The 25,469-nt window shown below is 36.1% G+C and overlaps 1 protein-coding gene across 23 annotated transcripts; it reads right to left on the bottom strand.

The window, feature by feature from the left end:
• Positions 1-6,634: 6,634 nt before the first annotated feature.
• Positions 6,635-20,576, bottom strand: LOC141677937 (phosphatidylinositol N-acetylglucosaminyltransferase subunit P-like). 23 transcript variants are annotated; one of them, XM_074484079.1, is made up of 10 exons: positions 20,286-20,575; positions 19,471-19,543; positions 19,052-19,170; positions 18,789-18,967; positions 18,306-18,486; positions 9,189-9,303; positions 8,482-8,571; positions 7,217-7,610; positions 7,010-7,102; positions 6,635-6,899 (listed from the first exon to the last, which is right to left on the bottom strand). In XM_074484079.1, exons 1-4 carry the CDS (start codon positions 20,497-20,499, stop codon positions 18,807-18,809), a joined length of 567 nt encoding a protein of 188 aa, XP_074340180.1. In that variant the 5' UTR covers positions 20,500-20,575; the 3' UTR covers positions 6,635-6,899; positions 7,010-7,102; positions 7,217-7,610; positions 8,482-8,571; positions 9,189-9,303; positions 18,306-18,486; positions 18,789-18,806. The 23 variants fall into 23 exon arrangements, with proteins under 23 accessions (XP_074340180.1, XP_074340172.1, XP_074340170.1 ...); XM_074484071.1 differs by having other exon boundaries at positions 7,010-7,610; XM_074484069.1 differs by lacking the exon at positions 6,635-6,899 and having other exon boundaries at positions 6,948-7,613.
• Positions 20,577-25,469: the final 4,893 nt, after the last annotated feature.

Below are 25,469 nucleotides of genomic sequence, written 5' to 3'. Positions count from 1 at the left end.
CACGTCTTTTCAAAAAAGACAACTGTAAAAATTCAAATCATTGGGGGGAAAACCCCAAAACCGTTTCAACTTCCAGTTCGGACTCCTCTACCTCAACATAATCTGAACTGCGGGGCAAGAAAAGCTCAAATTCTTCTAAAGATAATCTACCTTGGTCTGGATTGGCCTACCTCAATACAATCCGAAATGGGGTCAAGGAAAGCTCAAATTCTTTAAAAGATAATCTACCTTAGTCCGGATTGTCCTACCTCAACACAATTCGGATTGTGGGGCAAGGAAAGCTGAAACGCTTCTAAAGACAATCTACCTCAGTCCGGAATGGTCTACCTCAATACAATCCGGACTGGGAGCAAGAAAAACTCAAATTCTTCTAAAAAATAATATACCTTAGTCCGGATTGGCCTACGTCAATACAATCCGGACTAGGGGCAAGGAAAGCTCAAATTCTTCTAAAAACAACCTATCCTAGTCCGGCTTGGCCTACCTCAATACAATCCGGACTGGTGGACAAGGAAAACTCAAATTATTCTAAAAAATAATATACCTTAGTCCATATTGGCCTACCTCAATACAATCCAGACTGGGGACAATAAAAGCTCAAATTCTTCTAAAGACAACCAACCCTAGTCCGGTTTGGCCTAACTCAATACAATCTGAACTGAGGGGAAAGGAAAGCTCAAATTCCCCTAAAGACAATATACCTTAGTCTGGCTTGGCCTACCTCAATACAATCCGGACTTGGGGGCAGGGAAAGCTCAAATTCTTCTAAAGACAACCTACCCTAGTCCGACTTTGCCTACCTCAGTACAATCCGGATTGGGGGCAAGGAAAGCTCAAATTTCTCTAAAGACAATCTACCTTAGTCGGACTTGGCCTACCTTAGTACAATCCGGACTGGGGGCAAGGAAAGATCAAAATCTACTAAAGACAATCTACCTTAGTCCGGCTTGGCCTATCTCAACACAATCTGGACTGGGGGACAAGGAAAGCTCAAATTTGTCTCACAGGCAACGAACTGCAAACATTATCAGCATTACTCCCTCATCCAGGAAATCTGCAGAAGGGAGTGGGAGCACATGATAGTACATATGGCTCCTAGAAGGACTGGGTCCGGACTCCTAGCTCCTTCTAGTCCCGCATACAACTAGTCCAGACTACCTAGTCCCGGCGGCCCAATATTTGGGAGCCTCAGCACGTAAGACACGTGCCCAAACGCATGATAGGGTCAGCTATCATTGATCAATCATGAGAATAATCGGGGCACGTGCCAGGAGATCCTTAGAACATTCATCAACCATTCATGTCCTGGCACATGTAAGGCATCCACCCCAGCCAGGTGTCTTACGCTCCTAGAACCAATGACTATGATTCAAAGGTACCAACCCCTAAATCTTATATTTGGGTTATAAATAGCCCAAAGAAAAGTTTTGGGGTTAATCACTCTCTCACACTCATATACACACACAACCACCTTACATTCTTATCTATCTTCATCTTCCCAAAAAGCGAGTTCTTACTCTCACACCGGAAGCGCCGCATGACCCAAACCCCCCTTCCGGTGTTGTTTTATAGGAACCCCATGACAGTTACACCACCACCGTAGCGAAGGATCCGGGCACGGCGTCGAAGGAGCAGTCCCGCACCCAGGAGTTATCAATCTTCGTTTTTATACATCATCAACTTGTAAGCAACATTTAATTTAGGATTTTATTAATCTGGAAAGTACGCAAATTGAACCCTCGCTTTCTTCCTTTACACTACAGGAAACAAGAAACATGGCACAATACTGACTGAAAAAATTCAATGGGGAAACGATCAACGTCGTGGGGTTGAAAATTCTTATCCCATTTTCAATGGCATATGAAATTCGGGTTAGTTGTTATGTCCGAAATTTGGTATAAGCAATATTCAGGTCAAAATCAGGTCAATTTGACAAAATTGAAGCAAAATTATGAAGATCAGATCAAATTAGGACTTGCCCCCTTTCTGAGAAACAAAGGGTGCGCCCTCCAGGGCAGAAGATTAGGGACGCCCTAACTTATATGGATCTTAGGGGCACTCCCTGTTGTTTTGCTAGCAGCAGATATATTTTAGGCAGATTCTCTGGACGTTTCATGAGGATCGAAAGACGATAGATGATTATTACTTACATATTTTATGTAGGTACTCTATTGAAAAAATCCTTCCTACAATGCAATCACAGAAAGGCGGTTTCCATGGTTAGAGACCTCCATGGGTATGCCTGGACGGAAGGCCTACTCCTGTAGTCAATGAGTGTCTTCAATGAGAATGTGGGGTAAACTCTGGTATATGAGCTCTGTCTCTGTAGTCAACGGGTATCCTCGTTGGGAGACTTCGGAGTATCCTACACTTTGCACCAAAAAATTTGGGATCACTTTGCACCAAAAAATTTGGGATCACTTGTCCTATAATCTAGTAGGGGCTCTGTATTTGGGAGCGGAGGGTTATCCTCGGCCGGCGAGATGCCTTATCCGTGAAGTCTCGAAGCCACGAACGAGCCTTGGTCCTTTATGGTTAGTTCTCATCGGCGGACATTTTTAAACCTAGTAGAAGACGACTTCCAGTAGGTTTTGTAATGGTCCTCAGGATGAGAAATCTAAACCTATTAGGTTTCTTGTTCCCTAAAAAATATGTAGTTTTGATTCCCTATAAATAGGGATATGTAGGCAAATTGCAAGGGGTCGAAAGCAAAAGCCCTAAAGAGTCACCACCAATACTAAGCAATCTCAGCCCCGAAATCATCACAATCACCACACTCCGCTCAATTTTCAGGCGAAAAATCACCATTATAGATCTTGATTCCGGCGACGAACCTCATATTTTGTTGTTACCAAATTCCTCTATCAGTTTGCAATCGGTCAAAATCACAAAATTTAAGGGGGAAAATGATCAACATTTACAATCGGTCAGAATTACAATGTAAATACCAACCAAAGTCAAATATCGGATGGTACTTAATATGTAATGATAGATTATTACAACCGCAATCAATATTGATTGACTGGCCGTTGACATGACATCCATATTAGTTTATTTCAACCATTTATACCGACTGCAAGTTGGTCGATAAAGTATTAAAATAGAAATGATTGATTATTAAGATCAAAAGTCAAATTATTGTTGATTGACCGTTACTTGCTGCCACATCGTAAATACCGACCAAAAACTTCGACCGATTTTGGTGTCGGTCTTATCTTACGGTTTATTAGGGTCTATTTGGCTTCTAGTTTATAGGAGTCTAATTATAAGCTCGTACATACTTATTTGAGAGTGTTTGTCGATTAAATTTATAAGTAAAATTTATTAGTTGTGATAGAGGTATCAAATTGAATACCAAAATTTGGTAACAAATGATATCGCATGGGTGACTTGATAGTTTGAGATTTTTTTTATTGGTGGAATTTATTTGAATGGAGGGAGATCACTATTATTTATTGATTTTTAGTCATTGATATTTGGGATCCATTTTTGGTACCAATTTGGGATCTCTAGAAGTTTGGGTACTCATATTATAAGCTGATAAGTTGAAAGTTGTAATTTACGTACTTTTTTCCACCTTATTTTGATTAATTTTGATTTCATCCGTGTTGATTCAGTAAGCTATGATGAAAAAAACTCAACCATAAGTATTAATCTAATATATATGTTTTAGGTATTTTTCGAATGTAAAATTTATAAATTAAGATAATTATATTTAATAATTAATTATATTTTATTTAATTTAGTAAAAATTACAGTGACTTATAGATAAATTTATCTAAAAACTTATATAACTTATAAGTATCTATTTACTTATTACTTATATTGCACTTATTTATTTTTAGTTTATAAGTTAATTATTTTAAGATATCCCAAACGATACACCCTATTAACTACACGTAAAAGTTTTTTACTCGTTAAGAGACTAAAATTATCAATTAGGACTTAAAGTTGCTTAAAAGGATAAGTAAAAAGTGAAAAATTAAAATTAAATATGATTGGTTAATTTTATATTATGGGTAACTTATTAAATATTAAAAATGTAAAATAATAATAATTTGGTAAAGTGTCCATTGGAAAGCAAGTATTAATCTTTATCAAATAAAATTAGTTATCTAAAAAAGTACCACCTACCGACTTACGAGTTTAAGTTGTTTTCTACTTTTAATTCATTTTGTGGTTTATTACACAATCATACAATTTTTAGCTTAAAGTCAAAAATATCATACCCAAACAAACTCTAAGTGACATGACATCTATATATATAAAATACTTAAATGATCATTTTCGGAGGGGGATCCAAGGCCATCTCATCTGCGAAGTGATCAATAAGTAATCTTCTATTGTCGTATACCGTCCACACGCATCGAAAGAAATGAAATTTGCAAGGGCAATTATATGTCAACGGGCGGCGTCGAAAAACAGGAGCATCACAAACAGTTACGTCTCTGTTTATGGAGAGTATACACTCAAAACTTAATGACATGACACTGATGATGTAGAGTGCAGACTCCCATAGTCGTATCACATTTTTGTCCATGGGAAAAGTTGCACCGAAACTAGCCTGTTTGGGGCTCTAAACTCGTTTGTGAACCCAATTTCTAAATCAAATTTATAATTTATAAATTGTATATGATATATTTTTTCTTAACTTATTTTGATTTTTTATTTTTATTTTTTAATTAAATTCAGTTTCAAGTAGGGGTATTCAAAAAATCCGTCAAACATTCGTACCGAAGCAGGACAATCTGAACCAAGAAAAACCGAAGCTGGTTTTCGGTTAACTGAACTGCACGCATATATAGTTTGGTTATAGTTTTCAATAAATTAAAATCTTTTAAATCAAAGCAGACCATTATATATAAAATAAGGAAGTTGCTCAAATGAGAACCCTCATTATTGTGAAAACTGATATCTAATCTTAGTTCTCCATTTTAAAATATTTTTATATTTTAATTTTAATCCACACCATCCATTTTCTCTTCTGCTCATTTACCCAACCCAATCCCATCTCTCTAATCTTCATCCCCCACCCCTGCCCGTATTTCCCCACCCCATACCGCCTTTGCTCCGGTGCACCGCCGATAACCACCATCTACCTGTACTTTCCTCTTTCTTCACACTCACCACTCACCCACCAGTTTCCTCTCTCTTCTATACCACCACCATCCCCCTACTTTCACCACCAACAACCACAATATGCTACAGCCCCGCCCCACCCCACAACCTTACGTCGCCCTGCCTACGTCGCTGCTCCTCCTTCCTCCGCCCCTTCGTCACCACTTCCTCGCCCATAAGCTTTCTTTCTCCTCCTTTCTTTTTGAACCACCATCTCCGACGATTTCACTCTTCTTGTGCTTAGATTTGTTAAAATATTTGGTGGTGGTGATGTGGTTGTTATAAGTTTATCATTGTGTTTTGTAATTAGATCTAGTGATTTTCGTGATGATATTGGTGATCATAGTTGATGAACGGAGTTGATGGCCAGATCTGGTGGATAAAAGTGATGATCAGTTATGATGATTTTTTTTCTCCGGTGGTGATTTGTTGTTTACAGGTGGCCGGAGGGGTGATTTTTGTGTTTCTAGTGGTGATTTCTTATTTTGACGGTGGTGATTATATGTTTTACGGTGGTGATTTTCTGGAGGTCGCCGGAGGTAGTGGTTGCCGGAAATGATGATGTCCGGTGGTTGGAGGTGGTGGTGGTTGGTTGGTTTAGAAAGAAGACGGAGGTAGTGATATTTGGAGAAGATGATGTTGAGATTTAAAATGAGTGGTGTAGATTAAAAGTAACTTTAAATTTGTGTGGTGTGTCTCATTTTAAAATTGATTCTCATTTGAGTAAGACCCTATATAATAATATATAAAAATTCTAGTATATACCTATAAGTCAAGATTACAAATTATGGTTTTGTGTATGTGCAACTATATATTATATTAAAAATATCAAATTACTTTTTAAATAAAAACTTGAGTTAATTGTTAATATTTCGCATTTATACTCTAATTCATATATTAGTATTATTTAAATTAAATTACAGTATATAAAAGTCATATGTAAACTACATATTTATAAATATATATCATATTACTTGTATATAATATATAATATTAATAGATAATAAATTTTATATTACATTTACTTAAATAACTGTTAAATTGTAAGTTTAATAAATACGAAACAAAAGTAAATGATTAAGTTCAAACCGCTGGTTCGAAACCGAACCAATCTGTTATTTTATGATCTAGTTTAATTTGGTCTCGGCGTTTAACTGGTCTACTTTGGTTTTGATTTTCAAAAAACCGCTCGTACTAGTTCGGTTCGAAAAAAACGAAAATCCGGACTGAATCAATCCGTGAACGCCCCTAGTTTCAAGATGTATGGTTTTAAATGTTAATCTAATTTAAAATTTACAAATTAAGATAATAATATTTAAAAATTATTTACTTGATTTGAGTAAAAAGAATTTGAGGCATAAATAAATTATTTAAATAATTATATAACTCAGAAATATTCATCTACCTACTTGTTCGTTACAAGTTGTTTATAATAAATTTTAAATCATAAATTATTTATTTTAAGATTTCTCGGACTGAGAAGACTTTCTAAAGAGTGTTTAACAATTTCGTTCAATAATCGTGGCAATAGTTTGATCATATGGGAGAGACGCATCAAACTATAAGGGGTAAAGTTGTCTGGGCCAAGTAGTTGCGTTACGTTTACAGCAACACTTATTTTGGCACCAGGTGCTCTCCTAGGCCTAAATTTTTTGTTGTGGCATAGGTTAATTAATAACAAAAGATCGAGTGCGTCGTTTTGGTATGTATACTCATCTTCGATGTGTGCTGTGTAACTTCTCTACGTTGTTGGATCAGGCTCTCGTACATCTAGTTCTGACCTTCTTCAGTACAAAAAAATTAAAATACTATATAAATATTATTAGGTAAGTAATTGCATTTCTGAACATCAAGTAAAATGGTACTCTAATCAAACTACAAGATAAATAACCTTCTCGAGCACGCTACATCCAGTAGGTACATGACTGAGCATGTAGATCGAGATAAAAAACATTTCATCCGTTGAAGTGCCTCAGGTTCAGAACTGAAATATACACTATTACAAGATTAAGGCGCAATAATTCTCTTAAGAAATTAAATGGAAGCAGTGTCCCGGTTAGAAAACATAAATATTCAAGCCAGGGCCAAATATCACCACCTTGATTCCATAAGTATTGCAAGTACCGCCAGCTACATTTTTGGAACTTAATGTGAAGATGTGATTGTCAACCCTTTTTAACAATAACTCATGGGCGTCTAATATTCTGGGCGTCTAATACTCCACAATCATCAGTACAAAAACCAATTAGCTTCATAATCATACTCTCGTTTCACACAGGAGTGTTCATCTAGTCCAACCATTTTCCTATGTTTTATATGAGTAACTGCTCTAAAAAGGCCAACTCTCAATGTCTTTATGTGTACTATCTATATATTCTGTCGACACCAGTTCCCAAAGCTATTACTTCTTTTAAATTATGTGCATCACACCCCCTTGACAATCTTACTTACACCCTCTGCATCTCCAAAAATCTTTAGAAGCATCAGTAGGCCTGCTGCATATACAATAATCCTGGATCATATTTCAATTTTCTTTTTCTTATGTAGTAATACTTTAAAGTGTACTACTAACTGATCTTATGCCACGTATTAGTAGAGCGTACAACGATTTACTGAAAGGCATCTATCACGCAAAATGGTTGTAGATAGAAAGGAACTGAATGAGTTAATCGCTGCACACCAATTTCAATTATCTCAGATAACTATTGAGATTCTGGTACAGGTCTGTTTATCAAAGCTTTAAACTACCCTCGGGCTCTCTATCAAAGAATAATATATACTACAAGTCTACAACAGAAGGTTCTGACTCTAAAGATTAATCTTACAGGCCTGACTTGAATAAATAATAGGATACTAATTAAACAATACTATTTAACTATTCAAAATTCATGTTTAAGTTTCACCCAACACTGACAATAGCGAGACGAGTTTTCTATATCCGACCAAATGATAAATATATTGAATTCCACTTATGCCTCTTTACAACATGTAGCATTCACTGTATACTAGGTAGCCATATCAACATGTAGTACCAGAAAGTCTTATAATTCAAAAAATAAAAAATAAAACTTGTATCAACAACTAATATATAAAACAGACCGAATGAAACACTTCCTTGCGAGTGGAACTTTCCCTTCCTTTATGTGTACCATGGATGGTCCACATAATCTCTTAAGACCTAAGCTCTGATACCAAACTTGTAACACCTGATTTCTTTTACTACTAAAAAGTCTATGAGATGCTACCTTATCTAATATTATTGTAATGATCTACTTGTTTTCTTTTTAGACATGCCTTGGCAGATTATTCATTCCAATACGACGAAAACAACACATACCATGCAGACTAAAATATCATACGTACCCTCCCACATAGTCAATATATCCATATGTACATCACCAGGATCGGTACAGCTCCATCTCGCTCTTAATTTGATATAATTTGTACTTTTACCTGCACCACAAGACAATTATGAGCTACACGGCTCAGCAAGTAAAGTATCAAATTTAATAACATGTTATTGACATATGCAAATTCGACATGCTTTTAATTATATCACATAGTATTGCGTTCTTTATTATCTTTAGGCCCTTATCTTGTGCCCATTTTTCGTCAAGGATAAATGACTCGAAGAATATGTGACAGCGCTCATCAATTTATTTGATTTTTGGCGTGTCCGGAACCATATTCACGAACTAACATTCTTAAGCCTACTTAGGGCTTTCTTACTCAGCTTACTTAGAGCTGTCCTACCCAGCATACTCGAGGCTGTCTTACTCGGCCTATTTCGAGCTGTCTTATATATGAGCCATGTCACCTTCTCGAAACAGTAACACATTACTACATAAATTTTTTTTGCGTTTTCACTTTTCAACATTTGCATAATCTCATATCATGTATTTATCAGCATTTGCAACGTACATAGCAAAATATAATATCTGAACACCATCTGTGAAGGTACCACATAATTATCGTGCCAGCTAATAAAAGTAAGAACAAAAATCATAATAGACAAACATATATTAATACACATAATTTTGTTTTGCACTTAAATACTTTACTTTACTTACCCTAGTAAAATTTGATCGCAACTCAATTAGCAACTCAATTCACATTCATCAATCCGACAACTTCAAGATCTACTAGTTGCATATGTATTCACGACCTTAAGGTTAAGTCCTGCATCTAGCATATGATAATACAAAATGAATTCCTTAACAATTAATAAAACTAGCTTTAAATCTACTAGTGCTTATGTCGCCGAAACTGTACATTAAAGGAAGCTCAACTACGACTGCCATGATTTTCCAAACAGGAAACATAATTTTCTTTGTACTAAAATTTTAATTTCTCATATACTCGTAATGCTACAAACAAAAGTATACCATATTCGCATTTAAGTTACTCCCTCTGTCCCTTATTACGTTTCCCATTTTGACTTTGTACACTGTTCACGGTGAGCGATTGACTATTAATTTACGTCTAATCTATAAGAGCAAATATAATCATGAGTGATTAGAGCTGTAAACGAACCGAACTCGGACGAACTTTTAACGAACTCGGACAAAATCTTAACGAACCGAACACTGTTCGATAAGCTTATCGGACAAAATTTCTTGTCCGAACTCAAGTTCGGTAATATTCGAACCGAACACGAACTGTTCGCGAACATATCGAACCGAACCGAACACGAACAAACACGAATTGTTAGCGAACATCATTTGTATTTTTTTAAAAAAAATAATTTTAAATATTATTTTAAGTAAAAAAATATATTAAACTATTAATTATATATAATTTTTATAAATAAAATATTTAAATGAAATAATTATAAAATATATTTAATATATATTATTAATAATATATATTATTTATACATATTTTATTATAAATATCCTTTTTTTTTCGAACCGAACTCGTACATATATTATTTATACATATAATATTATAAATATACTATTTTTTTCGAACCGAACTCGAGCTTAACGAACGAACCGAACACGAACCGAACTCGAGTCGAACACCTTAAAATTTCGGTTCGGTTCGTTAAGATTATCGGACAAGAAATGTTGTTCGAACTCGAGTTCGATAAGCTTATCGGACGAGTTTATCGAGCTCGGACTCGAACGAACCGGACGAGCTTAACGAACAGCTCGGTTCGTTTACAGCTCTATGAGTGATCTTGTTGGATTCGTATTTATGAATATTTTAATACAGTTAAATTTTTATATTTAATACTACTACGAAATTAAAGATATTAACGATCAAAAGTATGTATTGGCAAACGTGTTCAACACAAATGGGAAACGTTTTTAGGGACGGAGGGAGTAATTCTTTGACCAAATATTCCTTGTCTATATAACAGTGGTGCCATTTAATTTCTTACTATTTCATATAACCATAGTTTCAGGGTAAATATGGGTGATCAAGAAGTTAATTTAACAGAACAGAGCTACTCTGTGGTATACTAGATTATAAATTCTAATATGTGCAAACTAAGATAAAAACTCTATTCCCAATTAATAGTACAATGGCATGCGAATGAAACCTCAGAGCAATAGTAAATTTACTACAAAACCAATTACACAATCTGGTGTAATGGACTCTAACGCACAGTGTTAAGTTTATCTAAATCTTTATTTTAATTTTAAGAACTAGGAGTCATAACTTCAACTAAGCTATACCAAAATTTCCAGTATACATAACTACCCGAAAAGCAAATCGTTCTCTTAGAAACTTTAGATATATAATAAAATATATAAACATAAAAGCACTTTTTGCAAGTTGAGATTAGTACCTCAGCAAGATGAGGAATTATACAAGTGAATCTCTTTTAGCCCTTTTCTCTTCAAATTCTTTATGTTTCCAAACCCTTAAAACACGAAGTTCAGCCCTATTTGTTTATTCTCAAGTGAATACAGTATTTGCTAGTAAGACACTGACTTCATTATTTAGTTGCCACGTTTAATTGCTAAACACTCGGCGCTATTTCTACGATGCCATCTGTCACTGCTTTTCTTTTAAAATTATCTATATTCATCAGCTATGACCATTGTTATCACGAAGACGACTAGTCAGCGACTAGTCGACGCGAAGGTAATCGAGCGCCGAGAGCCTCGAAGCTCGACTTGTCGTCGACTAGTTGACGTGAAGGTCGCCCAAGAGTCTTGTAACCCGACTTGGGTCTTCATAACAATAATTATGGTGTATCGTGTATATTTTGAACTCGCTATTCTATTACTTTTGATTTAAATTATAAAACTAACATGTTCAATTATATTATATATTAAATCAAGTAATTATATGTATAATGAACATTTTGTCGACTTTTTACGACTAGTCGGGCGACTTATCGACTAGTCTTCACGAAGGTACTCGGGCTTCGAGGGTCTACTTGGCTCCGTGATAACCTTGCAGCTATCTATAATAAAATTCTAGATATTCACTTACTTTTTACTCATATCATTAGCCATTACTAACAATCTCTCTTTCATTTTCATTTTATAAAATTTTATCACTACAAGTCTACAACTAAACCACAAGTTTTAAAAAAAAATCAGCTCATATAAAACATAAAAACATATTATGCATTTCAAAAATATGTAAAATTTTATGGAATATTTCCTTTTCAATTACGTACCACTAATAAATAAACAAATCAATAAATATTATTTATTCAAGTAAACTGGGATATCACAGAAATAGTTCCTTTCGAACAGTTGTTTGTTTTTTTGGTGTTTAAGGGTGAAGCACTTGAGAGTCAAAGGTGAGGATGCGAAACATGCTTCTTGCATATTGATGTTTGAAAACTCTTGATTCCTAAAAATTCAAAACTTGTAGGCACATTAATCCTAAACTAAGCTAGCATGTATTTAGAAATTATAATATTGTCAACTTGTCTACTGATCTGCGAACGCGGCGAATGTAAGCAGTTAAAGAGCAGGAACATAAACGTTTAATTTAGAAAGATAGAAATGACTCGATTGTAATCTTCCAGACGCTTGATTACAAGGAACCCAACCACATTCGAGAGGTGGCACTCTCCAACTACCCAAACCACAATTCAATACACAATACCTTTTCACTTCTTACTTTTCCCTAATATTGGTTTCTCCTGGAAATGACTCTTCCGCCCCTTCTTCTGTAATTACCCTTTTCACCTTCCAATTGTCTTGTAAAATTACTTGGCACCCTTGGTCCCTCTCCTGGCATATGTTAACAGCACTGGCCCACTCTTCTTTACATTCGTAGCATTACCCGAGGTCCAAACTGCCACCTTGTCCTCAAGGTGAAAATGAGGAAAACGTAGATTCAGAGCATGGAAGTCCTCCCTGGCAAATCTACCCATTTAATAAGAACTTCCACATTCGAATGGTGACCATTAGTAATGCTACGAACTTCCAACAATTTTTCTGGCTCTGCTTCGAGCACCAATTCAGTAGTAAGCTGGGTCGGAATAGTAGGTAGTACTTGGGCATGTCCGATTGCCTTCTTTAGCTGTGAAATGTGAAAAACATTATGGATTTTGGTTGTGAGTGGCAACTACAGCCTGTAGGCCACCTTACCCAAACGACTGATGATAGAAAATGGCCCATAGAATCATGGTGAAAGCTTCTCATTGCTGCGGGAGGCCAGAGATTTCTGTCTGTAGGGCTGTAGTCGTAGATACACATGCTCCCCCGGTAGGAATTCAACTTCACGTCGATGGGCATCCTCATAAGCTTTCATGCGTTGCTGGGAGCTGATTATATTAGCCTTTAAGTCATCCAGAACTGCATCCCGCTCCAGCAATTGTTCTTTTAATGAGGCTACCGCGGTGTCTCCCTTGGTAAAACGGATGAGTGGAGTTCAAACAGAGAATGCTTTGTAGATGCATCCCACAGTAACCATTTAGCCCAATTACGAGGCTTCCCTTGAATGAAACAACGGAGGTATCCTTCCAAGGTTTTGTTCACCACCACGGTTTGGTCATCCGTTTGAGGATGGTACGCCGTGCTGCGATGTAAAGCAGCCCCCTGAACCCGAAAATCTCACGCCAAAATAGACTCATGAAGATATGGTCCCTATCGGAGATGATAGTAGAAGGGTACCCATGCAATCGAACTATCTCCTTTACGAAAACCTGGGCCACACTTGGTGCAGAGAAAGGGTGTGTTAAACCCACAAAGTGGGCATACTTAGATAAGCGATCTACTACAACCAAAATGGTGTCGACCCCCTGCGATTTCGGGAGTCCTTCAACGAAATCCAGAGAGATCTCTTCCCATATACGAGTAGGCACAGGCAGGGGCTGTAATAACCCAGCTGGCAACAATGTAGACTGCTTTTGTTGTTGACAAGTATTGCACTCTCGAACATAATTGGCAACTGCCTTGCGCATCCCCACCCAATACCATTCATTTGCCAACCTTTGATATGTCTTAAATTCTCCTGAGTGTCCCCCTATTGGAGAATCGTGATATTCTTGCAATAGTGTTTGGACGAGTTTCGAGTTGGGTGGTATCACTATTCTGTTTTAATACTGCACCATGCCCTTAATCAATTCATACCCGCCTGGACAAGTTTTCCCCTTTGTCAAGTCATCCTTTAGTTGCTGAATGAAGTTGTCCCCTTGCAACTCTTTTTCAATCTCTTGCCAGTGCACTTCCCCACCAGTAATCATATTGTTCAACCCCATTCCCTCGTTTGATAAACGTGACAAAGCATCTGCTGCCTTGTTCATGACCCCTGACTTGTACACAATCTGGAAATGGTAACCCATTAGCTTACTTAACCAACACTGGTAGTCCATCCCCACCTCCTTTTGTTCCATTAAAAATTTCAGACTCTTTTGGTCCGTGCGGATAACAAAAGTATGACCCAAGAGATAGTGTCGCCATTTTTGCACCGCCAAAACTATAGCCATCAATTCCTTTTCATAAATTGATTTCATACGTGCTCGTTGCCCCAAAACCTTGCTAAAGTAGGCAATAGGGTGCTCATTTTGCAACAAAACAGCCCCTAACCCGTAGCTCGAAGCATCCTTCTCCAACATAAAGGGGTGTGAAAAATCAGGCATATGTAACACCGGGGTTGATATTAAGGCCTGCTTGAGCAGCTCAAAAGCTACGGTTGCTTCCCCGTTCCACCCAAAGTTGTCCTTTAACTGCTCCGTGAGAGGTGAAGAAATGTGGGCATAGTTTTTGATGAATTTTCTGTAATAGCCCGTGAGGCCAAGAAAACCACGAAGTTCCTTAATACTCTGAGGAATTGGCCAATCCAGCACGGATTGTACCTTGGATGGGTCCACAGCCACTCCTTGTTTTGAGATTAGATGCCCAAGGTAAGCTATTTCCTTCTTGCCAAACTCACACTTTTTTCGATTCGCATAAAGCTGCTGCTACCTTGGGGTGTATCCAGGACTGTTTGCACGTGTATAAGGTGTTCTTTCTCATTCGTGCTATACACAAGTATGTCGTCAAAGAAAACCAACACAAACTTGCGAAGATAGGGGTGGAATACCTCATTTATAATGGCTTGGAATGTTGCAGGAGCGTTGGTGAGACCGAATGGCATTACCAAGAATTCGTAATGCCCTTCGTGAGTCCGAAAAGCAGTTTTGGCACATCCTCGCTTCTAACTCGCACTTGATGATACCTTGACTTGAGATCCAATTTAGTGAATATCGATGCTCTATGAAGCTCGTCCAAAAGCTCGTCTATAACGGGTATTGGAAATTTATTTGGAACGGTGGCCTTGTTTAATGCGCGATAATCCACACAAAATCGCCAAGAGCCATCCTTCCTTTTGACAAGGAGCACCGGGCTAGAGAAAGAGCTACGAGAGAGTTGTATTATGCTCGCGGTCAGCATATCATGGATTAATTTCTCTATCTTCTCGTCCTTCTGCATTTGCGGGTAGCGGTCTCCTTGCTGGTGGTAAGCCCTGTGGAAGATCGAACACATCTTTGTAACTCCTGATCAGGGGTGACAAAAACCCCGACACGTCAGTCTCACCCTTCTCACTGCTACTGTTGCCCCCCCAGTGCCCATATAATTAAACTCCACCAAGAAACCCTGTTTTTCTTTCCTTAATGTTTTTAGCATGGCCTTCAAGGTAATTCCTGATCGACCCAATGAGGAATCCCCTATGAGCGTCACCGTATCGTTACCCAGTTTGAATTTAATCCTTTGTGATTTCCAATTGGCTGTCATTGTTCCCAACATTTCCAACCACTGCAGACCAAGTATTAGATCAGAGTTGCCAAGAGCTATAGGCAGGAAATCTTCCACAATCGTAAGGTTTTGCAACTTAAGAACCACAGATTTACACTCACCATTACTTTGGACCATCTCCCCCGTCCCCAATGATACCCCAAACTGTTTCGAAGGGTTTTAGTTCACTGCTAATTCTTCCATTGGCTTTAAAGAGATGAAATTATGTGTTGCCCCCGGGTCGATCATGACTACTACTGATCTGCCATTCACCTCAACCCGAAGCTTGAATGTTTTTGGGCTCGTAATCCCCACAACTGAGTTTAGTGATATTTCTGGGTGTATTCCCTCGTCAATTCCCAGTTCGTCGTCCCCCAGACTCGACCGTCCCAGTTTCTTCATCACACGACCCTTCTTCTTGAGTCAAGAGAACAGTGAGTTCTTTCCTCTGACACTTGTGCCCAATATTCCACTTTCCATCACACCGAAAACAAAGACCCTTTGCTCGTTTTTCTTGTAATTCTTTTTCACTCAATCTACACAACTCCCCCACAGGTTTGGCTATTGGTATAGGGTTGCTGCCTGTAGAGACTCCCGACTGAGCATAGCTGCTATAGGACTTGGGTGAGGGGGCTAAACTACTGACATTTGATCGTGATGAGAACACAGATTGGCCGAAAAACTGTCGGGCTTGAAACTGGGAGTAATTCCAACCCTACTCTCTCCCTTTGTTTTACCAAACTTGAGCTTATCTTCTACCATATGGGCCAACTCCATGGCGTGATCTACATTAAGAGGGCCCAATAGTCTAACTTCGGCCTTAATATCCTCTCTCAACCCATTCAAAAACTGACCCCAAGGATAATTCTTCTGAAACATTATCTAGAGGAGCCAATAATTCAATAAACTCCAAGCAACAGTCAGTGACGGTACCTTCTTGACGAGGAGCCAACCATTGCTCTTGCAGGGTACCCGTAAATTGAGATCGAAATTGTCTCCGTAGCAAGGTCTTCACCTGTTCCCAGCACTCAATGGGTCGTCGGCGGTGTTCCCATTGAAACCATACTGGAGCTTGTCCCTCCAGTGCCACCACTGTGGCTTCAACCTTCTCTTCATTCAGCCCATAAAAATTAAAGAAACATTTCACCCTCAAGATCCACCCATCGGGGTTAGTACCATCGAAGAGAGGCATGTCTAATTTCTTATGTCGCCATGAATTTCGCCCTAAAAACCCGGGTCCGCCACCCGAACCCGACCCGGCTCCTCCGCCCGAACCCGACCCGATTCCTGTTCCAAAACTCGGCCCAGTTCCTGCTCCAAAACCCGATCCATTTTCACCAAACCCATTTCCACAAACCCATCTCCACCAGCTCCGTTTGTTGCTCCTCTTTGCCCACCGTTTGAACTCCCTTCACCATACCCCAATCCACCATCGTTGAGATCAGTTTGATTACTGTATTGCTTGGACTTGCCATTCTGAAGGGCTGTAAGGGACGATCTGATGTTCGATTGAAACTGCAGTTGGTCATCTCTCATTGAAGAGATAGGTACCTCTTGTGTATCTCTCGATCTGTTTTCGCGAATCGAATTCTGGGTTGCCTCTAGCTGCTCTTCTAACTTCTTTAATCGACCCTTATTTGTAGAAGGGGCCATAGATCTGTTGGCTCTGATACTACTTTTCTAGAGACTAAATTGATTTGACACAATTGTAAATGAATAGATCTATGTAATTGAATATGGAATCAACACTCTGAGCAATAGAACATAAACGTTTAATTTAGAAAGATAGAAATGACTCGATTGTAATCTTACAGACGCTCGATTACAAGGAACCCAACCACATTCTAGAGGTGGCATTTTCCAAATACCCAAACCACAATTCAATACACAATACCCTTTCACCTCTTACTTTGCCCTAATATTGGTTTCTCCTGGAAATGGAAATGACTCTTCTGCCCCTTCTTCAGTAATTACCCTTTTGACCTTCCAATTGTCTTGTAATATTACTTGGCCCCCTTGGTCCCTCTCCTGGCATATGTTAATAGCATTGGCCCACTCTTTACATTCATAGCAGTCAACTTGTCTATTGATCTGCGAACGCTGCGAATGTAAGCAGTTAAAGAGCAGGGTTCATCAATTTCTGGTTTCCCAATTATTGAAAACCAAAATCTAGGATAGCAAACATGAAAGAGTTAGCAATCCAAATGTTTCCCGTCACAGTTTTTTTATCTTAAAATATCAAGGATGGGACAAAACATCAAACTATCCTATAAGCGACATTATATTGCTGATAGACCAAGTTCTTCGTCCTAGTTCAATTCCAAGACTGTCAAGGTAGCATTTCCATGATGATGACCGTAGTGTAGTCGAATATTTAAACAAGTTTCACATGTAAAATTCATGTTTTCCGAACTTATCTTCACATTTGAAAGAATTGCATTTCAGGCTCATCTAGCAAATGTGGGACTACATACTCACACATATAATGCATAAATATTTTATTGTGTGTGGTTTTGATCATTTGCACTAATTTAAATATTCACAGACACTACACTTTAGAATTCTTAAGCTCTACACAAAGGATAAAATGAATAAACATAACCCAGTAATGGGAACATAATACATTTGTCATCGTCTTTCGAATTTATTACTATATATCAAGGTTCAGTCGGGAATATCAACCGGCACTAGCAAATGATTTTATTATACACAGCACGAAAATCACAAGCCGTAAACCTATTTTTAAGTGGTCTGTTAGAGCAACTCCAACAAGCTCTTAAATTTTTTGCTAAAAATAATATAATTAATTGGCTCTTAAGGATTTAAGATACAAAATTACTCATCATCTCCAACAATATCTTTAGTTATGCCTATTAAGTTATTTTTTATTATTAAATGTACTTGCATATTTTTAGAAATAAATGCAATAATGGTAGAAAGTTGAAATGTAGCTATGTATATTAATAAAAAATAGAGTAGAGAGAGGAGAGATACTCTTAAGTTTGAGGAGAATATTGGCACTCCTAAATTTTTGAAGAAGTTTAAGGAGATTGTTGGAGTTCATTTTTCATTGCATTCTCCTCAAATTTTAATTTAGGAGCTCATTTAGGAGCTTCTTGGAGATGCTCTTATGCACTTTTCTTGGATTGCCATTTTCCATTGTGCTGCCTGAAGTCTAGAAATTGCAAGAAGAGATTAATGTAAATTCATACCTAAAAATTTTGCATGCATGCTGAATTTTTTATTCTTAAAACAGGGAATCATTAATTTGTAAACATTCTTTTCAATGTATGTAAGCAGAGGTTCTACAACAGTGCAAAACCTAATATGGAATGAGAAAAGTTCAAAACTGTTCACAGACTACAGTTGTACCTAACAGACTTATCCAGAGCCACGAGTCCACGACTTTCAGAAAACTCCAAAGAAAAGAAACCAATGAAAATGAGACACACGAAAAAGTTACTTGCGAAGGTTTACCTTGGCAAGACGCAATTCTTATCTCGGATTGGTAAACATGGCATCATTGATTTCGCTGATGTTGATATCGAACATTGGTGGAATAGGAGGCTGATCTTCATTCGTCAAAAGGACAGAGCTCACAGGATTCCTGCTGTACTCATCTGTCGAGAGTACATCAAATTTTTTGCTAAAAGGAACTAATCAGGTAATTTGATTTAGTTACTTGAAGCAAATAAAAGTATCTCATCAGCAGGTAAATAGTCAAAAGGGTTAGGACTCACCAAATATAGTATTAAAGGAAGTTGGGGGAGGGGTCACCATGAAATTGATGCCAATGTAAAATCCAATCACTAATACTAGGGTCACCATAGCATACGTTGGTGCTGCTATTGCCCAATACCTAAATGCAAAATACAATGCCCAATGAAGTGGATTAGAACAAATGAACTATTAGAAAGTCATACAGTATTGGTCATGTACAATCTACCAAGGCAACCCATTTTTGTAAAACGATAAATTGCCAATTTGCAGAATTCTTTTTAACTGCTAAGTAACTCACACACACACAAGATCGAACCCTCGACCTCCTCCTGAGGTGGCAAGAGCTCAACCACTGCACCAACCCTTTGTCGGCGATTTGCAGAACTGTTATTAATGAGAAGAGAGGAAATTATTAAATTATAAAAATACGGGTATATACCTGTTTGGATAGTAATAGATCCCAACAGTATGTAACCAATACTCTGGTACATATGCCCACACCAGGAAAACGACTGCATGAGTATGAAATGGAATTGTGATATAACATTACAAATGGGTAAAACACAAAAAAATAATAATTTACTACAAACAAATCTAAATTTACTGCTTGTATCAATTGTTCCATATACACAAGAACTTCCCTGGAATATACACTACTACCAGGATGCATTAATTATGATATTATAGTGCACTGTAGTTAATTTATGGTTATTTTAATGAACTAAACTGCCTCAATTTCTAGTGTCTCCCAGTCCTTTATTTCACTTTCTACTTGTAAAACTTTTCTACTTAGATCCAAATAAACCAATATCACCTAAGCTTTATTTCGAGTCTGTACCCATGCGCATTCTCTTGTTCCCCTCACTTTGTAAGTACAATGATTTTTGTAGATGTGGTTCTTCCTTTTCTGCTATCAGGTTAGCTCTTTTAAATTTTTTATCGGCGGCCTGGGTACTTACCTTTGCTGGTGGTGTGCTTATTAGTACTATTGCCAATATTATTATTGTCACAGTAAACTGCTTGTCTACTGCTATTGCTGGTGTAGTCTACAGATTTACGAAGACAATGAAATTGTGTTTGATGAAATGCCACTTATTACGGTCTAGCATTTCATCAAACACAGGGTGTGCATCCATCCGTAAACAAAAACTCCATTATAATTTTTCTTTTTAAAAACAAATCTAATTTTTTTAAAAAGTCTAATTTTTCTTTTTAAAAAGAAATCTAATTTTTTAAAAAAGTAACATAAGATACCTAGAGTAACAACAGTAGTGATGGAGCCAACAAAACCGTAAACCTCAGAGGGTTTGGGACCACCATCTCGATCAGAAGAAGAAGATGATGATGACTTTGGTTGAGGATGAAGTTGGTCATGATCATCAGTGTCCTTAAAAAAGACAGTGGCTCTTCGATCACGAGAGAGGCGCAGTATTCTTCTTGGACTGTTCACTGAACGACGATTCTCCATCCCCCCTCCCCTCCTGCCCCGCTCTTATTTTGCCCTTTCTCCTCTTTTTTCAGTTTACATATTAATTACCATTCCCTCCTACCCTAGCAAAAAATTGATAAAAATAACAATTTTTTTAATAAAATTAACAAATCTTATCATTTTGAAATAAGTGACCAATTTCACTCTAGTTGTTGGTTTCTCAATCAATCTGGTATTATATATTAGATTAAATCCTGTTGTGTGATGTACGGATTTTCACTAATATTTAAAAATTTTATTTATCTCATTATATTCTAATTTTTAAAATATTTTTGTAACGGTATAATAATATAAATTTATAATAAAAATAATAGAATAACTTTTGTAAAATGAGCACACTTTGTCTAGTGATTTAACAATTTAGTAGTTTAACGGATATATAATACTATTTATTTATTTATAATAATGGGATACGTTGTGTTCGTAGTTTAGTAGGATAAATAGACTATATCTAGTATTTTAACAATTTAGTAGTTTAACGGATATATAATACTATTTATTTATTTTTTTAATAACCAAAATTAGAGGATAATATTGAATCAAATTATAACTCATTCCGGTTATTATAATATTATATAGATATAGAGATATATAGGGCCTGTTTGGTTAACGAAGAATAAGTAGCGTATGCACTTATAAGCCCGTAAGTACTTATGGACGAGTGTTTATCGACCCAACTTATAAGTTGTAAATTTAACTTATAAGCTGATAAGTTGAATGTTAGCGGTGACATACTTTTTCTCAACTTATTTTCATTTTCCGCTTTTTTTTATTAACTTTAGCTTTAAAAATATGTGTTTGTAAATATTATTCAAATTTAAAATTCATGAATTAAGATAACTATATTTAAAAATTATTTATTTAAATTAATTTAAGTAAAAAAAATCTGATTTTTAAGTAAATTATCCAAAAACTTACGTAACTTATAAGTATAGATGATTTATAAATCATTTATTCATTTTAAGTTATAAGTTACTTATTTTAAAATTTCTCAAACGGGCACATAATATGCAACATCAACTTTTCGAGGAAATATTTTATTCAAAATTATTATTTTGCCCATATATTTTGTTAAATACAAAAAATGTTGTTGTTAATGATAATCGAACCAATGGCAACTATGTGCACGTTATCAACATCAACGACTTCAGCTAGAGCCACATTTTTTTTATATTGATAACATCAAGTATTGAGATAGACTTTATTTTCTTATATTGGGAGTCTCACCCTATATTTAATATGATATTAATTTTAATATTAATATAAAATATAATAATTTGAGACTTAAGTAAATTAATTTATTTCGATATGCTAACTTTATACTCGTGCAAAATAATAAGGATGTATTTAATTTCTTTAATTATATAAAGTTTTATTTACGAAGCTTGAAGGCCACTTGTGTCAAGCCATAAGGTGACATTAACATTTTCTTTACTAAGTTTCTACGAGCAGAACTTCCAAGAGGCGACTTGGATCATGCCTTGAAGCAAAGAGGCGATATGGACCAAGGGAGTAGGCGACGTGAGCTTCTTTTAAAACTACGAGGGGACATAGGCCTTTACGTGTGCTTATGTTGCCTCTTACTTTTCTACTTGGAGAAATTTGATGCCTGCAACCTCATGAAGGCGACCATGTGCTGTAGGGTCCACCTAGGAGGCGACATTCAATTTGACTTAAATTCTAGTACTACAATCACCTTGGAGGCGATAAGAAGAATTAGAGAAGGTGACATGATCATTTTGCCTTGGAAACTTTTACACCTTCATTTTCGAGACTTTAAACTTCAATCATGTAATGTTTGAGGTGTACATTTTCCATCCTTCAAAGTATATTTTACTTCTATACGAATTCTTACTTAACAATTCTTCGAATGATAATATCTAGTTTGCTTTCACGGATCACTAATGTCTTACTTAACAATTCTTCGAATGATAATATCTAGTTTGCTTTCACGGATCACTAATGTCTAGTATCTAGTGTAATTAGTCTGATTCACAGATGACTAGTTCCACTCTCATTTCTATGTATTATAAATTTTACAAAACATTCTTCAGTCTTCTACCATATACAATCAACTTCATTAAAATTATTTAGGTTTTCACACTAATTTTGAGATCCGCTTCGAATGTCTTCAATCTTATTATTCTGTTATTTGCCTTAGATTCTAGAGCTACAATCAGAGGCGATAGGAAGAATTAGAGAAAGTGACATGATCATTTTGCCTTGGAAAGTTTTACACCTTTCATTCTTGAGACTTTAAACTTTAATAATGTAACTTTTGAGTTGTGCATCTTCCATTCTTCAAGTACATTTTGGTTCGATATGAACCCTTACTGAACAATTCTTCGAATGATAATACTTATTTTGCTTTCACGGATCACTGATACCTTCATATTATAAATCTTACAAAATCATTGTTAAGTCTTCTATTATATACAGTCAACTTCATTAGAATCATTTAGGTCTTCACCCTAATCTTGAGATCTGCTTCGAATGTCTTCAACCTTATTACTATGTTACTTGAACATATTAATGAATTTTCATACATACTTTTGTTGATGACTTCTTCACTGGATTTCCCAAGGTCATTGTGTATATACCATTTCTTTATTTTGAACTAAAATTAGTGGAATATATGATTATTTCCAAGTATTTTTTTATGTTGAGTTATCCAAAACATAATTTTTGAAATAATGCATATAGCTTCAATCTTAATCAACAATCTCCCCTATTTGATTGTTACACTTGACGGTCAAATAACAACAGAGAAACAATAATTTGGAGGATAACTCAACTAACTCCATCTCCAAAAATAGATCTTCAATAAGCTTTCTGACATTCAGCTCTGGAACTGTAAATAATACTATCTTATATCTTCATCAACTTTTATATACTTTTAGCTTCAGCAGATAGCTGGTTATTCTCTTCTTAAGTGAAGTTGTAGATATATACATGTTGCAAATCTCGTTATATCTGCCCTTCAGGTGAAATCATCCAGATGAGAATAAAGATTCTTCCAAAATTCTTCTTCAATCTCATGATCTTCCCATAGAGCACACAGAAGAATATTTTGGACTTTTTTTGCCCCCTTAGTTAAAGAAAGGCTCAAGTTGTAACCTTTTTCCCCTTAGTGGAGGAAAGACTATTTTTGTGATCCATTATCCCCCTTAATTGAGTAATCCTTCAAAGTGTATCAGACATAGAGCTAGTCCTCTCAAATGGAGAGTGAAAGGCCAGATTATCAACCAAAGTGAGATGAGACTATATTAAGTAACTATTTTCCTCACAATACAAGTGTGTGATTTCTGTTTGGTGATCTCGGAATGTGTTTCACTCCACTTTTCACTCAATCTCATAGTGTGTCACTCACTCAAAACTCAAAACATTCAAGAGTACATGCAAATACAATCCTTTTCATCGGAAATTTGTCTTCTATCTTTAAGGATGAAAACTCTCAGTCAAGAGATTCAGAAATGTTTCATGATTCTGAGACAGGAAATAAGATTCTTTTAAATGGTAGAGTTTCTGATATCCTTATGGTTCTATGAAGAAGTATAACTCAAAAACTCGTCAGATAAAATCTGAGTCAATACGAGTTACAATTCTGACTTAAAGTCAAAATAAATTCCAGATTTGAATTATGGGAATATAATCAATGATCAATGATATACCATTAAGGATCAGAGATTACTTTTTAAGTCAATGAATATTTTAATAAGAGATTATGAATGTAGAAAAAAACCAAAGTCCATAATCATGGATCTAATCCTTATATCAGAGTATAAGACTACAAAGAACAGATCTTAAGATCAAGATTCAATTATTATTATTAACCTTAATATGGTTTAAAAATAATTATTACGTCAAATACGCGTCAATACCTTCCTTGTATATGAATATCACATGTGTATATTTATATTTATATTAAGGGGTACAGACTCACATTCAAATATTTTGGCTGACAGACGAATTTTAATAGATTGTATATGTTAGAGCATATCCAATGGTGGTGTAAAAATAAGTGTAGTTATTGATATAATTTAGTAGCAACAAAATAGTTTTTGTGTTAAAATAACATCATGGCTCTAATGGTTATTTCTATATTTTGTTCAAAATTTCACAAACTTCCCAAGTACCCTATGTTAGAAAATGGGAAGTTTGAGACATATTTTTAATATATTCTTGATGAAATTTCCTGAAACTAACGATTGGAAGTTGTTCATCTTAATGATGACTCAAATTTTCATGTTTGGATCTAAGGCATTTTCTTAGTGAAATCCATATAAAAATTGAGTTGAAAGTGCTTGCTTGGAAATGGGTGTGGGTTAGTTTTCTTGATGAAAACTTGTATCACACATTGTTTTGGTAAAATGCGTTTGGTGGCTTTATATTGTAACATGAGCAAGTGTAGTGTACAACTACTAAGACGCTAAGACGCGTGGGAGTGCATGGTGTCAGTATGAGCCTCGCGCGCACACACGCGCGCGTACACACAAGTGTAGTGTAGTGATTATACTTAATATTTCGAATATGTTAGTATTAACTTATTTTTGTTTTATATTTTGAATAAGTTAAAATAAGTTTTAATTATTATAAGTCTTTTTCATTTCGAATATGTTAGTAGCAATTTTTTCTCTTTTCTATTTTGAATAAATTGAAATAAGTTTTAATTATTATAAGTTTCTAATAGAATTTTAAGCCCGTAAGGGTTGACCCAGCGGGTAAAAAAGAGGATAACTATCCTCTTGGTCACAGGTTCGAATCCCACTGGAGGACAATTTATGATTATGCCTCCTGAGTCAGAGCATGTCGTTTAAATGCAGTTTACCTTGTTCACGTGATTAGCAGGTTATTGCGTGAGCCCGTAGTGCGCACCCGAAGGGTAGCGGTTGCGGGTTACCTACGATAAAAATAAAGAATTTTAAAAAATTCTGCTTCTATATAAACTT

This window comes from Apium graveolens, chromosome 8 (genome assembly GCF_009905375.1).
Source record: "Apium graveolens cultivar Ventura chromosome 8, ASM990537v1, whole genome shotgun sequence".
NCBI lineage: Eukaryota > Viridiplantae > Streptophyta > Magnoliopsida > Apiales > Apiaceae > Apium > Apium graveolens.
The sequence above is the reverse complement of the archived record's forward strand: the minus strand, read 5'-3'. Positions and strand labels throughout refer to the sequence as shown.